The 16121-nt window shown below is 47.9% G+C and overlaps 1 protein-coding gene across 10 annotated transcripts in view; it reads right to left on the reverse strand.

Moving 5' to 3' along the window:
- Positions 1-16121, reverse strand: part of GOSR2 (golgi SNAP receptor complex member 2) — a 49634-nt gene that overhangs the window by 24940 nt on the left and 8573 nt on the right. For 5 of the 10 annotated variants that reach the window (XM_058446082.1, XM_032163935.2, XM_032163936.2 and 2 more), the window contains exons 4-6: positions 15343-15475; positions 12120-12260; positions 6281-8479 (exon numbers count right to left, since the gene is read on the reverse strand). In XM_058446082.1, the coding sequence (XP_058302065.1) occupies positions 8318-8479; positions 12120-12260; positions 15343-15475 (436 nt within the window). In that variant the 3' untranslated portion in view covers positions 6281-8317. Of the gene's footprint in view, positions 1-6280; positions 8480-12119; positions 12261-15342; positions 15476-16121 lie in introns of those variants that run through there. The other 5 variants (XM_058446085.1, XM_032163937.2, XM_032163939.2 and 2 more) reach the window with 4 other exon arrangements.

A 16121-nucleotide genomic window follows, 5' to 3' on the forward strand; every position in this document is an offset into this window, starting at 1 on the left:
TATCCCACTTGCTTGGCACTTGACTGCTGCCCCACGACATCTCATAATTTTTGTTTTTTTAAAATTGAAACAGAGTCTCATTTCGTCACCCAGGCTGGGGTGCAGTGGCATGATCTCAGCTCACTGCAACCTCTGACTCCTGGGTTCAAACAATTCTCATGTCTCAGCCTCTCGAGTAGCTGGAACTACAGGTGCACACCAACTTGCCTGGCTAGTTTTTGTATATTTAGTAGAGACAGGGTTTCACCATGTTGGCCAGGCTGGTCTCGAACTCCTGGCCTCAGATAATCCACCTGCTTTGGCCTCCCAAAGTGCTGGGATTAAAGGTGGGAGCCACCATGCCCGGCCTCTCATAATTATTAAATTGCCTTTTTCTGTTTAAGGAGTGCAATACTGAGCTTGAGCTTTTTTTTTTTTTTTTCCACAAAGGGAATATCCCAGGCCTACTTTTTTTTTTTTTTTAGACAGAGTTTTGCTCTTCTTGCCTAGGCTGGATTGCAATGGCGTGATATTGGCTCACCGCAACCTCCACCTCCCAGGTTCAAGCAATTCTCCTCCCTTAGCCTCCCGAGCAGCTGGGATTACAGGCATGTGCCACCACTCCTGGCTTTTGTGTGTGTGTGTGTGTGTATTTTTAGTAGAGACAGGGTTTCTGCATGTTGGTCAGGCTGGTCTCGAACTCCTGACCTCAGGTGATCTGCCCACCTCGGCCTCCAAAAGTGCTAGGATTACAGGCGTGAGCCACCACGCCCAGCCTACATTTTTAATTTAAATGTGGTTCCCTCCAAGTGAGTGACGACAGAGAATTGATTCCCAGGTGGCCTAAGGAGGTGGCCACAGCTGCTGTTCTGGAATTCAGCCCTGGAGGCCCCGCCTTCCAAGGGTCTCCCAGGGCCCGTGGATTGAGGTAAGAGAGGTTGCCCTTTGCCACAAGGGGAAAAAAGAAATGGTTTCCTGGAAGAACTCACCATGGACACGGAATTTATACCCACTCCATGCACATAACAACAATAACTTGAACAGCACCCGGCAGCGATCAGGGGTTTATCTCCAGGGTTTTACCTTTTGACATTCACAACCACCTGGTGAGGTCCTGGGGGCAGCGGTGATTATTCTCCCCTCCTACAGAGGTCCCCACTCCCTGAGCTCCTGCCTCAGTCCCTGCACATGCCTGGGGCACAAGAAACTCTTAGAGGAGGCCAGAAGTTGCCAGGAGGTGAGCAGGGCCAAGTGGTCTTGGCTGAAAGAATGTGGATCCTGTTGCTCGGGCTGGAAAGCAGGGAGAACTGCTTCCCTTCTGCACAGCCCACGCCTGTTCCTCTCTGATGAGTTACCACCCAGCAAAGATGCAACTCTGTTTCGAGCTGAATACAGACAGGAAACTGAGGCTGGGGTGATGAAGCCCAAGGTTAGACTGCTAATAAACAGCAAAGTCAGGATTCTAAGCCATGTCTGCCATCCCCATGTCAAACACTATCCCACCACCCCCATCACACTACGTTCCACCTCAAAAGATCATGGGCAGGTCTTCCTAGGACAGTAGGGCTTGTCCACACCCACAATAGCCTGACAGCTTCTCCAGCCCTCAGTAGCATCTCAGCAGCATGAACTCAGGCCTCTGAGCAGCAAGTTTCCCAGCTGGAGCACAGAGGATGGTGCGCGGAGGATGTCGTGCAGAAGACAGCACATCAGGCCTCAGAGCCCACAGCAGCCAGGGCTGGTTAGAGCTTCCTCCCTCCCCCAGGCTGCTCCTGCCCCTCGACTGCTCCCCCATCATCTCCTCTCCTTCACACACCCATCACCTCGCCCTCTCACAGAAAGCTCTTCCTGGTTAATGCCCCCACCACAATTGCCGCACTAAACTCACCCCTCAACCTCGGTTGTTTCACGGGTAGATCTTGTCTTTCCAGCTGAACAGGAATGATACCCCATTGCACCTGGGACACACTGACAGCTGTGGTTCTCAATCTCGACCTCACAGGAGACTCCTTAGAAAGTTAAAAATTAAGGCCGGCTGCGGTGGCTTATGCCAGTAATCCCAGCACTTTAGGAGGCCAAGGTGGGTGGATCACCTGAAGTCAGGAGTTCGAGACCAGCCTGCCCAACATGGAGAAACCCGTGAGTGGATCACCTGAAGTCAGGAGTTCGAGACCAGCCTGCCCAACACGGAGAAACCCGTGGGTGGATCACCTGAAGTCAGGAGTTCGAGACCAGCCTGCCCAACATGGAGAAACCCCGTTTCTACTAAAAATACAAAAATTAGCTGGGCGTGGTGGCGGGCGCCTGTAATCCTAGCCACTCCGGAGGCTGAAACAGGAGAATCGCTTGAACCCGGGAGGCAGAGGCTGCAGTGAGCTGAGATTGCACCATTGCACTCCAGCCTGGGCAACAGAATGAGAAAAAAAAAAAAAAAAAAAAGCGAGAGAAAAAAAGTTAAAAATTAAAAATTCTGAAGCCCAGGCCCCACTGTAGACCAGGTAGCTCGGCATCTCTGGGGAGCAAGGCCCAGAATCGGGACTTCCAAACTCTCTGGGGGACTCCAGGAAGCAGCCCAGGCTGAGGGTCACTGCTTCAGACCTCTGGAATCTGCCAAAAGCACTACGTGATTTGGGCCTCATGTCCACCCCAGGAAGGGACATGGGACAGGTGTTACCCCCGTTCTAAGAGTAGAAAGCTGAGGCTGAGAGGTGTGTGGCCCGTGGTTGCTGCCAGCAGGGCTGGGACTCGAAACCAGGCTCTGCATCCTGGGCTCAGCGCTCTTACCACAGCCTCTGGCCGCTGTAACCAGTGCAAACTGCCGAGGGCTGCTTGTCTCCAACTCCTTCCCTCTGCCCTGAAACAGCTAACATTGGCACTGGACACATGCCAGGGCTCTGGAAGATGGAATAAAAATGAATGTCCCCTCTTGTACTGTCAGCCACTGTCTTCTGAGGAGGTTGGAATACTTCCCTCCTGGGCCTGGCCCAGCCTCTGCCAGCTCTCCAGGAGCCAACATGTCACAGATGCCTGGAAGGAGGGGCCAGTGGAACCACATTAATGGAATTGCTAAGGCAGGAGTCAGCCTCTGGGAGCCCCCTCTTCCTGGATACCCTGCATTAGTCACGCCTGTCCTAGCCTTTAGCTTATCTAGGGTGACCATCAGACCGAGGGGATGCCAGGATTCAGGACTTTCAGCTTTAAAACCCAGACAAGTTGGTCACTCTGCTTCTCTCTCCCCAGTCCTGAGTGAGTTTCCCTCACGGGGCCCCATGCCTCTCCTCTTTTACCGTAGTCACTGCTGTTGCTAAGGGCCTGTGAGCACATGGCTCGTGGCATCAGTGGCCTTGAACCTTCTGGCTTCCTCCTGGCCTGGCTGCAACAGCTTTGCTGGCCCTGCACGGGGGGTGGGCTCAAGTGCTCTCCTGCGGCTGCTTACCCGATGGCGCCTGCGCCTACTATGTGCCCGGGAGGCACAAAGGCCCCTGTGGTGAGGAGCAACTCCCATTCCCCAGGAAGAGTGCAGTATAAGAGGTTGTTTGGAGGGGAGGGGCAGGCTTCTTGGAGGTGACATGGGATTGTGGGGGTGTCTGTGGCACATCTGAAACATCTTGTGCAAAGGTGCAGCTGTACTAAGAGTGTGGCATGTTCTGAGAAGACCAAGCAGTCCAGGGAGGACGGAGCACCAGGCAGGTGTGGTGGGGAGTGCTGGGGGCTGCACTGCAGGGGCAGCGAAGGGCTGGCCTGTCACATCAAGGTGCTTTACTCAGCAGAGAGGTGTCAGTTAATGAGGGGCACCCAATGGCCACAAGAAATCTTGCTCCTTCCGATCCAGAGGGAGAATTAGGCTTCCATCCCTGCCCCTAGTTGGTCTCTGAAAGTGGTTCCTGCGGTGCGGCCAGGGGAAGTGCATGGGGGATGGCCTAGCCTTGGGTTGATGTTCTTGTATTAGAGCCATCAGTTCCCTACCCGTGGGCATTACAATCGCCTTGGGCAACTCACAATGCCCTGGCTGTACTCCAGGCCAATTAATAGGAGAGTGAATGGAAGACCCACACATGGGTTTTTAAAGCTTCCGAGGGAATTCCAATGCAGAGCCAAGGTTGGGAACCCTGAGCTAGAGGGACACGGGGATGAGGCGGGGAGGGATGGCTCACAGAGGCTCCACGGTGGGGAACTTACCAACGGCACTTGGGGGACCAGCACCCCCGAACACTCCTCTCCCATGTGCCTTCCATATGAAATGAAAAGGACACAGAAAATGGGGAAGGAATGACACTTTCCTTTCTCAGCTTCTAAGTACAGCAGGTCTACGGCAGTGTGTTCAGGGCCCACCAGCCATAGATAGGGCTATGCCGCCCCCTAGGGGCAAGGCCCGAAGACAGCTTTCACTTCGGATTCCCTCCCTTTCCAGTTAGGAAATTATTTCCCAACAGGGAACTTGCCCTAACTATCTGAAAGGTCTGCAGCAAACACCTTATAGCTCTATACTCCATGCCAGCAGGCTGCACCGTCTCAGTCCCCCGCACACCTCTCAATCCCCCCAGACACCAGCAGAGCACCCCATGGGAAGTGCTGGAGGTTAAGTGGGCCCGTGGTTCCAAGCTAGATGAGGGGCCAGCTCCTCCCTGACTCCGTGAGGCCTTCAGAGTCACCACAGCTCAGCCCCTTGTCTGCATAAAGATACATGATGGAGAACGTAAGTGAGAGGGTTTCAGATTGGCAGGGATGGAGCCAGGAAAATCCCTGTCTGACTTCCGGTAAGGCCCTAAAGGCAAGCTGTTTATGAAGGGCCTAGGCTTTCCCTTGAGCAAATGTCACCCCCCGCCCGGTTGAGACAGTAACAGATGACGCTTCTTTCTTTGCTTTGGCTACCGGAGCTCAAAGTCAAATTAAGGGTTCCCCAGAACATTTCTTAGGGCATTACAACATTTGAGTTCCTTTTCCTGATGTCGACATTCTACACCGACATGATTTGTTCTTGCCTCACTTCTTTTTATCTCACTGTTTCAGTTATTTCTTCAAAGTCTCCTCAAATCTTTTTTGGATTAAGGTAGGATATAAACAGTAAGAATTTATTTTAGACTTAACAAGTTTTGCTTTTTACACAAATGTGATCATCTTTGAGACAGAAGCTTTCTGTCTAGGAGACAGTGGTTCCAAAATACACACATCAGAATCACCTTAGAGGCCAGGTACAGTGACTAACACCTGTAACCCCAGAACTTTGGGAGGCCGAAGCAGGCGGATCACTTGAGGCCAGGAGTTTAAGACCAATCTGGTCAACATAGTAAAATCCCGTCTCTACTAAAAATAAAAAAAAAAAAAAAAAAAGGAAAAAAAAATTAGCCAGGCATGGTGGCACACACTTGTTAGCTCCAGCTACTCAGGAGGCTGAGGTACGAGGATCACCTGAATCCGGGAGGCAGAGGTTGCAGTGAGCCAGGATTGCATCACTGCACTCCGGCCTCGGCGACAGAGCGAGACTCTGTCTCAAAAACAAAAAAATGAAATAAAATAAAATCACCTTAGAGACTTAAAAAAGGTTCTAATTCAGATCTGGGATAGGCCCCAGGAATATGTAATTTTAAAAAGTTTCCCCACTGCTTCTGAAGCTGCCAGCCCAGCCCCTGGCCATGGAGCAGTGTTTGAGAATCTATGGCCTAGAAACGTAAAAAAAGGGGGCCATTAGTTATAAAAGTGAATATCAAATTCCTTTACAAAACGTGATTTTCTAAATAAAATAAACCTCAACTTTATTCAGCTGATGTGCTTCAAAAACAATGGGTGTAAATCCAAATTTGCAAATCAAACCCATTCAAATTCATTAGGGCAAAGGGTGTACAGAACTCTGCAGTGAAGTCTTCTAAAAAATCAAGACTCCCCTAACTTACTTGGTCTTGGAGTTTGGCTTTTCTTACAGTGGTCCCCCCTGAAGTAAATGTCCACGTAATAAAGAGATCCCAAGTTCCTCTTGATAACCCACCTGTTTTAAATCACAATAGGCACACCAAACTCATGTACAAGGTCACAGAGGCTGGCTACCAGAGTTTCTTGCATCAGCTCGACCTAAGAATTCACCCCCGCCTCCACTAGAGGGTGCTCCTTCCCTGGCCTGGACCCTTCCCTACACTGAGGCGGTGGAGACAGTCACACTGTTAGGCCAAGGTCTATTTTTCACCAGGCACTGAAAGCAGATGTGTGAAGAAAAGTGGTCATGTGACAACATGCAGTCTCAATGCCCCTGGGTGTCCAGACACACTGGCTGCTGTCCACCCGCCCCAGGTGATAAAGACCCAAAAACCACCTCTGCAATTTTTATTCCAAACTATAGAGAGGACTGGCTCTGAAGGTGCAACATGAGGGTTCATCGAAGCCAACCATTGTCAAGTGTGGAAAGCACTGGTGCACACCACAAAAACACGTCCTGTCAGTCCACGCATGATGAGTGCGGGGACTTCTGCCTCCCAGAGTTCAAGAACAAATGGCTCAGCTACTCCCTGCAGACCTTCCTCCAAAGTGTGCTATCTGGCAGGATCCTTGGGTTCCTGGGGGACAGGACAGCCATGCCGTCGCAGTCTCAGAATCCATTTTATGGATTACCAAGAGCCCCGCGCTAGGTCCCTGGCACCGCAGCGGTGCTGGGTGTAATGGAAATGTCAGCGTGCCTCCCCAGAGTTAGATAGATCTAGGTCTAAAGATGCCACAACCCCTCAGTCCACCCTCCAGTCACTGCTTTAACTCTGGCAGGGCTCCAGCCCATTTTAGGAGTCACGGATCCCTCCTTCCCTGGAAACCTAGGGCCCGTTTGGCCCGGAGGGGTAGGAACAATGGAGATCTCCTCCGACCAAAAGTGTGAAATCTGCATCCAGGAAACTCAGTTAATCTGTGACAATTAAGAAAACTTACCAAAGGGGAGCTATGCCACAGACGTGCCCGACAGACCAACATGACTACAGAGCGGCGGGGAGAGGAACAAGGGAGGTGAAGAGGAACACAGAAAAGAAGGGAAATAAGACAGAAGACAGTTCAAGCAACTAGAAACTAACAGAGCAGGTGGGGCAGGACAACCAAAGGTAGGGTTAATACTGAGCAGGTTGCCAGTTCTAAAGGATTGAGTGTCATTTTACGTCTTGCCATGAAGCTACTGTGCCCAGGGCTGGTAGGGCTGACAAGGCCTGGGGTAAATGAGAAAATACACTAACCAGGTCTTTCTGAGACTTTCAGTGATTCATCACATTAGATGGACTTCAAGATAGACTGGCTTTATACTAAATTCCACAATATACCTAGTATTAGTATAGCCTGAATCCAGGGCTGGTCACAGAAGGAAAAAGGTCGTAGTCCCTGAAAACAGAGTGTTACAAGGACATACACACTACAGATGTCTCCACGGTGGGATCTGCCCACAGTGGCTGGGCCAAATGGGGGCCTGGCTGGCAGGTGCTAATATATTTCAGGGAAGAGAAGGGAACCAAAGAATTAGAGATACTAAAACTAGAGCTGAGACTGTAATTGGAAAATCACAAATCTTTGCCTACAGCTACTTTCTAAGGGGCAAAGGCCCACAAGGCCTGGGCACAGGTGCCAAGCCACAGTCTCTGAACCTTAAAAGCCAACCACTCTATTAACAACTAGAAAAAATCAGTGACTAGGGTCATGACTGAACACTCCCGGGAAATAACACTGGCCTTACTTTAGAAAAGAGAAACACCCAGCTGTAGTGTGGAAAATCTTACTTGTTATCAGCAACAGCACTACATCTTGTTTCCCCTAGGTAGCTGCTTCCAGGGAAGGGTGACAAGTATTGGCAGTTAGTCATCTACATGTCACTGGGGCACGGGGGAGGTGGCCAGGAGCACGAGCATGTGAATCCACCTACTATTTAATATAATGGCTGTGAGAAAAGAAGGCTTCTTTCCTTTCCTTTTCACTTTTGCTCCACCCTATCAGGAGCCAGAAAGGCCTGATGGTGAGAAGGTGTGAACCGTGTGGACAGTCCTGCACGCAGGGCTCACTGTGGACACCTTCCCAGGGCACGCATCAGCTGTGTGAACAAAGCCATTCTTTCCCTCCCCCAGTGAGAGTGAGAGTGAGAGTGAGAGAGACAGACCCGGGACTTCTTTCATTTCCTAAGCACCGCTCATGGTGGTGGCACTAGCTCCCCCTCCAAGATATCACAGAAAACAGAGCAGGTTGGAAATTAGATCACAATCACTCCCAAGTGTCTTCACAGTTCAGACAGGCACACATTTCAAAAGGTGGCCTCTGGGCCCCCCTCTCTCTTACACACACACTTGCAGGCCATGGGAATGCTGTTCAGCCACTGAGCGTGGCTGGCTCATGTCAGGTACTGCACCACGAGGAACATGACCACACAGGTCAGCAGCATCCCACCGATCATAAAGTACTTGTCCTGGAAAGCCCGCTTCTCGATGAGCCGCATCACTGTGTTGGACAAGCCCAGCATGTTGGCAATGTCAAGGATCTTCTTCTGAGTCCCCTGGGGCAGAAGAGAAAAAAAACAAACAAACATCAAGTCACTTTACCAAGGGTGGGTGAATGGCATCAGGAGATGGAGCTTTGCCAACATACATTCTCTTGGTCATGCCCAGAATACACAGAAAGCAGTATCAGCCAGAAATAGAGCCACTCTCATGTGGTCGACTGATTTTTGATCAAGGTACCAGAGCAATGCAAAGTGGAAAGAAAAGTCTTTTCCACAAATGGTGCTGGAACGACTGGCTATATAATATCATACATACATATTTTATATGTATGTATCCCTCTTACAGATAAGTGTGTAAAAATTGAACCTCAATTCACATTATATATAAAAATTAATTTGAGATGGGTCATAGAATTAAACATAAAGCTAAAGCCACAATTAAAGCTTTTAGAAAAAAACATAGGAGAATATCTAAAAACTGCAAACAGGCCAGGCGCAGGGACTCATCCCTGTAATCCCAGCACTCTGGGAGGGGTGGGTGGGAGGATTACTTGAGGCCAGGAGTTTGAGATCAGCCTGGGCACGTAGTGAAGACCCTTTCTCTACAAAAAAAAAAAGTTAGCCAGGTGTGGTGGTGTGCACCTGTGGTTCTAGCTACTTGGGAGGCTAAGGTGACAGAATCATTGAGCCCAGGAATTCCAGGCTGCAGTGAGCCAAGATCACAACCCTGCACTCCAGCCTGGTGGCAGAGGGAGGCCCTGTCTCAAAAAAATACATAAATAAATACATACTGAAAACAATGGTGTCACTAATCACAAGATGAATGAACAAACTATGGTATACCTGTACCAATGGAATAGTGCTTTGCAACAGAAAGTACCTGACTACCAACATGGAATTAAATAGCTAACAATGTGAATGAACCTTGAAACGTAACTGGGAGGAAGAAGCCACATAGAAAAGAGTAGTATGAATACCTTTATATGAAGTTCAATAACAAGCAAACCTCATCTATGGTGAAATAAATCACAACAGTGGCTGCCTGGGGCAGAGGGGTCAACTGACTGGGAAGGGTACAAGGGATCTTTCAGAGGTGATGAAAATGGTCCGGGCCTTGATGGGAGTGTGAGTTATAAAGGCTGATACAATTGCCCAAATTCACTGAATTGTAAAAATATGATCTGTATACCTTACTGTCTGTAAATTATATCTCAACAAAAATTAGAATATTTTATACTATAAAAAGAAGGCAACATCAAAAAACTTGTCCTCAGCTCTCTAGTTCCAATAATCGTTGACACCAACCTATTTACTTTGTAGAGTACAATCTTTGAGGTTTCTTCTGAGTACAATGGGTGGGTCAAGTCCATATTTACAAGAGGGTCTGAAGTGGGAAAGACAGAAAGACACCAACACAATGACCTAAAAAATGACCTTAGCCTCCCAAGTAGCTAGAACCACAAGTGCACACCACCACACCTGACTAACTTTTTTTTTTGTAGAGAAAGGGTCTTCACTACGTGCCCAGGCTGATCTCGAACTCCTGGCCTCAAATAATCCTTCCACCCACCCCTCCCTGAGTGCTGGGATTACAGGGATGAGTCCCTGCGCCTGGCCTGTTTGCAGTTTTTAGATATTCTCCTATGTTTTTTTCTAAAAGCTTTAATTGATGCCTTCTATAGATGGCATCACCCACCACCAAAACTAAAGGGCATTTTATTCCTAAACCAACAACCCAAACCATCCAGCCTGTCCTTCCCTACTGCTTTCTAATTTTCAGCTTAAAGCACATTCAATTTCTTAGTAAGTAACAAGTATAAGGGAATGCCGGAGCAGACCCCACGTCACTCAGCACATATCACCCACTGCAACTTGTATGGATGGCATCTAACCTCATGCCCCATATCCTTTTTTTTTTTTTTAATAAATACACATTAATAAGCAACTGAGAGAAACAAGGAAAGTGAGATCAACATTAGGCAACATGGACAGGAATCCAAAATCTACATTCTGCCCAGAGAGCAATTAACAAGACTCAGCCAGAGAGATTACAAGTCAAACTTCATTGCCATCAGAGATCAGAGAAATGTATTTGTATTTTTTTTTCCCAAGATAGTGACAATACAATCAGACTCTTGCTAAAGTCCTGCTTAGCTCTGAACACACAGATTATTTCATCACTGTATGAGGCTAAGGAGCAACCTTCTAAATCACTTGAAAATGACCATAAATTTCAAAAAATGTATTCATTTTCAGCCACAAATTGGCCCTAGTCATCAGAGTGCTTTGGCCTAGCCCCTTCATGCCCTCTCCTATGTTCCTTTTGAATGGCGTAGATGGAAAATCCCCTGACGGAGGTAGGGTGGGAGGTGGGTGGAGGGAATCAAGAGACAAACACCAGGTAGCCACAGGTGTGCAGAGAAAAGTTAGAAACCTCAAGTCTCAACCCCCAGCCACCTCACAGGCTTCCCCTCTGGTATCAGTGTGGGTGGCAGGTGTGCAGATGTCCCAGCGCTGCCAGACTTGAGTGGGAAGCTAGCATGTGCCTTTACAGGACACTCTAACCCCCACTGGCTCTTCATCAGTGTGACATGGAGTTTGGTCCTAAAAGACCTCTACTGTTTTTCTGAGATATGAAAAGGAGTAGCAGTTTTCTAAAGAAAGGGCAGACTAATCAACATGTATCAGTTCAGATCACCACAGGTGGCTCTCATGAAAGAGGTGCGCCCAGCAGGCTGCTGGAGACCACCCTTCCAGGCCATCTGAGACACTGCAACTGTCAGCAGGAGGCGAGTGTCACTTGCAGCTTGCCTGACCCTCTCCCCCGTAGAGATGGCAGAGACTGTTCAGAAACGTACTGAAGTCCTGTGGAGCTGACAGACTCAACATGATCCAACAAAAACTAAGATAAAGCTCACACTTCCGAGTGACTGTTTCTCACAGCTCAGTGGCTGGGAGTGCTTCATTCACAGGGGACCACACCCTGATAACAGACAGAACCCACGCCCTATTATCCATCAGGGTTGATACAGGAAAAGGGCAGAGGCTGAAACATCACGACTGACATCAGAGTCTGTAATGTTTCTGTAAACCACTCCCAGGGGCTGCAGTCTCAGCAGTGCCAACTGGTCAGGGCTTCTAGGAATACCTGAGGCTAGGGAGTGAAGAGTCACTGGGATCATCAGCACGGGCTTTAGAAGCTCTAGAAGCTTCTAAAGCTCTAATCTACTGCAAACAACCAGGCAGCCCTAACACTGCACAGCGGGGATTCAGTTGCTGAAACACAAAAGGTTTTAGTCATAAGGCAGTCCACAGTAGGGGTCTTAAGGGAAAGCCACCTTAAAGCGAGGTCTTCATTCTTCCAAGAGTAGATTCTGTAACACAATTTCTCAGCCTGTGATTGGACCCCTCGTAGTAGCACTCACTTTCATGGTAAGTTCAGTAAATGGGAAAAGACCTGGATCCTAAGAGAGGCCACTTCATGGTTTGTTTCAAGCACTGGCAAAGGAACTGGGTACTTTCAGGCTCACAATAACTCAACTCCAACAGAAAGGATCCCAAACTCAAGGGCTCTGTCTTGTCATCAAAATATCACAATTTGAGGACATGTAATCAAAATATAAACACAGTTACTAAACTGTTGGATGAGGCTAAAACAAGAGGCCTTCTCCCTGTCCCCCTGCAGGGACCCCACCTTCAAGGTCAGTCTCTGGGTCCTCAGTCCATCTAAAATATTGTGCCCATCTAAAATGAGGTCATCCATGCCGTTGTGAACTTTCTGGAGGGAGGAGTTAAACTGCAGTGATTCGTCCATTGGTATGGTGGTGTCAGAGTCCTGTGAAAGAAACACAGGCACTTGATTAACTTTGCTTGTCAGTCAGCTCCTGGGGTCTGACTGCTCTGTCTTTTAGCCAAGGCCAAGCCAGAACAGCCAGAGGGGCTGATGCAAGAATCAGCGGACCCTAACGGATAAGAAAAAGCCAAGCAAAGGCCTGGGGTGGCCTCTGTCCACACAGAAGAGGAACTTTCTCAGATCTGTCACTCTCCAAATGAGTTCCACTCCACAAGTATCATTCATTCCAATGATACTTGTCTCTGTATCATTATCTCCTCTTAGAAAAAGCTATTCCTTCAGGACCTCATTGGGTGTCTCCTAAAGGCTTTCTCTGACTACTCACTAACCTAGCTTGTTCCAAATATTCCTTTTCTTGGCTTTCCCTTAATGCAGTGTTAAATGTTTTCTTGTGTCCTTTAGCTATTTTATCTATAGTTTACCTCTCCAAGTAGACTGAGGGTTAACTAAGGATAGAGGAGGCTGTGCTTCTGCATTTTCTTTCTTTTTTTTTTTTTTTTTTTTTTTTTTTTTTTGAGACAGGGTCTCCCTCTGTCACCCAGGGTGGAGTGCAGTGGCGCGATCTCAGCTCACTGCAACCTTAGCTTCCTGGACTCAAATGATTCTCCCACCTCAGCCTTCTGAGTAGCTGGGACCACAGGTGCATGCTACCATGCCCAGCTTTTTTCTTTCTTTCTTTCTTTCTTTCTCTTTTTTGTATTTTTGGTAGAGACAGGGTTTCACCAAGTTGCTCAGGCTGGTCTCGAACTCCTGTGCTCAAGGAATCTGTCTATAGGCCTCCCCATTTTATAGATGAAAAAATGCCCAGAGAGGTAGAATAACTTGTCCAAGATCCCACAGCTGGTAAGAAGTCCAGTGGAGCTGGGAATCTGGGTACTGAGCGCAGGGCCTGCCCTGTTACCCACACTGTAGAGGGAAACACCAGCGCCCATCCTGGTGGCTCTCCTTTTGCACTGAAAGTGGACTATAGACACAAACTAAGTCCTTGCCAGCTGTGAGAGCGTTCCCTTCTCTCTTCTGCCAATCACAAACTCTCCTGCCAAGTAGTGCTGGGGTTTGTTTCGTGGTTTTTTTTTTTTTTTTTGAGACAGGCTCTCACTCTGTCACCCAGGATAGAGTGCAGCCTTGCCCTACCAGGCTTAAGTGATCCTCTCCTCTCAGCCTCCCGAGTAGTTGGGACCACAGGCTCACGCCACCACGCCCGGCTGATTATTATATTTTTTTGTAGAGACAATGTCTCACCATGTCACCCAGGATGGTGAACTCCTGAACAATCTGCTGCCTTAGTCTCCTAAAGTGCTGGGATCACAGGCGTGTGTCATTGTGCCCTGCTCCACTAGTGCTTTTTACCACCTAAATTCCAGTTTCAATTGTCCAAAAAAAAAAAAAGGTTATGTCACTGTTTCTTTGCTGCTCAGATTTGGAATCATTTTGCACATATGCATTTTCAACTGCCCCTGCTAACAGGGGAGCTCCTCACAGGTAGGCGTCAGGTCTTTTAATTTCATCATGTGCTTTACTCCTAGTGCCTGAATTAACTAGTTTTCTGGATGCAGCTAATGCCCAGTGCGTCAAAAGACGCTGGTGTTTGAAAGACTCAGAGACTTCTCTTCAGAAATTTGACAAGCACTTATGAAATGCCATTTACATACAAATCTTTCTTACCCTCCCATCTAAAACAGTATGGCTGATGGGCCATTATCTCTCAGAAAAACGTATTATAGCTCCGTACGGTAGAATGACCAGGAAGAAGTTTCATCTGGCAAGTCAATGTTTATTAAGAACTGACTGTGTGCACAGCATCACGCCAGGCTGGCAAAAAAACAAAATAATCCTAAGCGATCATCCTTGGCTTAAAAAAAGGCCTGAATACTACATTACAACGATCTAAAATCCAAACATCTTTTAGTGTGTCTTATAGTTCATTACATTTTTGAACTGTTAAACACTGTGACTTGACTGCTTAGTCTGGGGAAGCAAAAACTATGTTGGCACAGCCTGAAACACTTGGGGAAATTTATTGCAAAGTAAGGATGCAGCATTGAGGGTTAAACATCTACAAAGCAGGAAATGATGTGAATTTTAACAAGGGGCTTAGAAAGCTAACATCTCTTTAGAAAATAATCCTCTGTGGCCGGGCGCGGTGGCTCACGCCTGTAATCCCAGCACTCTGGGAGGCCGAGGCAGGCAAATCACGAGGTTGGGAGTTTGAGACGAGCCTGGCCAACACAGTGAAACGCTGTCTCTACTAAAAATACAAAAATTAGCTGGGCGTGGTGACGGGCGCCTGTGTGCCGCTGCACTCCAGACTCCAGCCGGGGCGACAGTGCTAGACTCTGTCAAAAAAAAAAAAGAAAAGAAAATAATCTCTGTAAAAAAACAAAATACAAAAAGCCAAAGCACACTTCATTTAGTGGAATATATTATGCAGGACATAGAAAAGGCCAGTATGTTCTACATCCATGTGCAGGAAACGATCTGGTTAAGACTAAAGGGCAGGGACAATGGGTTCTGAGAAATCAAACATGCAAACCAACACACTTTCAGACAGACTCAGGCAAGCAGTCCATCTAACCCTAAACATCTGTTAACAAATTCCTCCAAATTGCTGCTCAGACTAGGGGCAAAAACATTTTAATGCACCTGACACTGGAACCACACACATACTCGGCACAATGGCAACTGCCCGCAGGCAGCTTTGAAACGCTGCCTTCTCTACAAATGGCCTAAGTTCTAATCATCTGTCTCTATCTGATCAGAAAAACGTTTCTACCATGTGAACTTCCACCTTTCTGTCTCAGACCAGTCCAACCAGGTAATTTTCACCTCTGCCTATTCCCCTTCAATTTAACTGCTTCCTCTTCAGGTTTTTGTCTTAGAAAAAGGGATTCTCTGTCTAGGTCTAGTCTCTGTGGCAATGCACAAAGTTCCTGTCATTTCCAGTTGGTTTCCTCATTATCAGTCTTTTTCAGACACCCCCAAAACAGATGGCGCTCAGAGATCTGAACTCCAGCCCCCATAATCTGTCAAGTGTAGGCCGACCCTCACCGCAGGCCTGGCTTACGTTAGTGGTGAAGGTTCGAGACAGAAGCTCTTCTCGCTGTCTCTCCTGCTGCTCCCTTGCATGGCGCCGATGCTGGAAGTTTCTGAGCGCAGTCTGCAGGTGCTGGACATCATACTTTAACTGGTCAACCCGACTGGAATTGATGGAGACAGAGATTAAATTCCAGAAACTCAGGGCAGCAGAATCTGAGGGGGCCAGGCTTTGTATTGAGGAAAGACAGTGTTTCCTTACTTCTCCCTACACCACCCCACACTATACCCCCTCACCACAAGATCTGATTTTGATCAATGATGTTGAAAGTAAAGATGTAACTTGTGGTTAAAGTGAGATGGTGGCACACAAGATTCTGGCAGCTTGACTTCAGAATCTGTTGCTCTCTGATTCTGGATGCATGACAGGGAACAGGGGACAGGAAGCAGGCTCGCTGACCTCTTCTTGACCTTCTATGGATTATATCGCTCTCCTGGAAGAAGCCCAAGGGCATCTTTGAGGTAAAGCATCCACGAAGTTTCATAAAACTTTTGGAAACAGGCGCTGGGGGTGGAGGTGGCGAGGGTGGTTTCATTTTAATTTCATGCTGGAGTATCAAACATTAGATCAGCATTTCATTATGGGTGGACTGATTAAAGTGATTTTTCATTTCAACCCAAGAAGAACCCAGCAGGAACCAAAGAGCAGAACAAAACTCCATGGCAACATTAGGCTTCAGCTGGCTATGGGTCTAGTCAAAAAACAGAACTGGAGGCAAAATTTCAAAATGACACCAAAGAGGTAAGGGG

This window comes from Hylobates moloch, unplaced genomic scaffold (genome assembly GCF_009828535.3).
Source record: "Hylobates moloch isolate HMO894 unplaced genomic scaffold, HMol_V3 SCAFFOLD_10, whole genome shotgun sequence".
NCBI classification, from domain to species: domain Eukaryota; kingdom Metazoa; phylum Chordata; class Mammalia; order Primates; family Hylobatidae; genus Hylobates; species Hylobates moloch.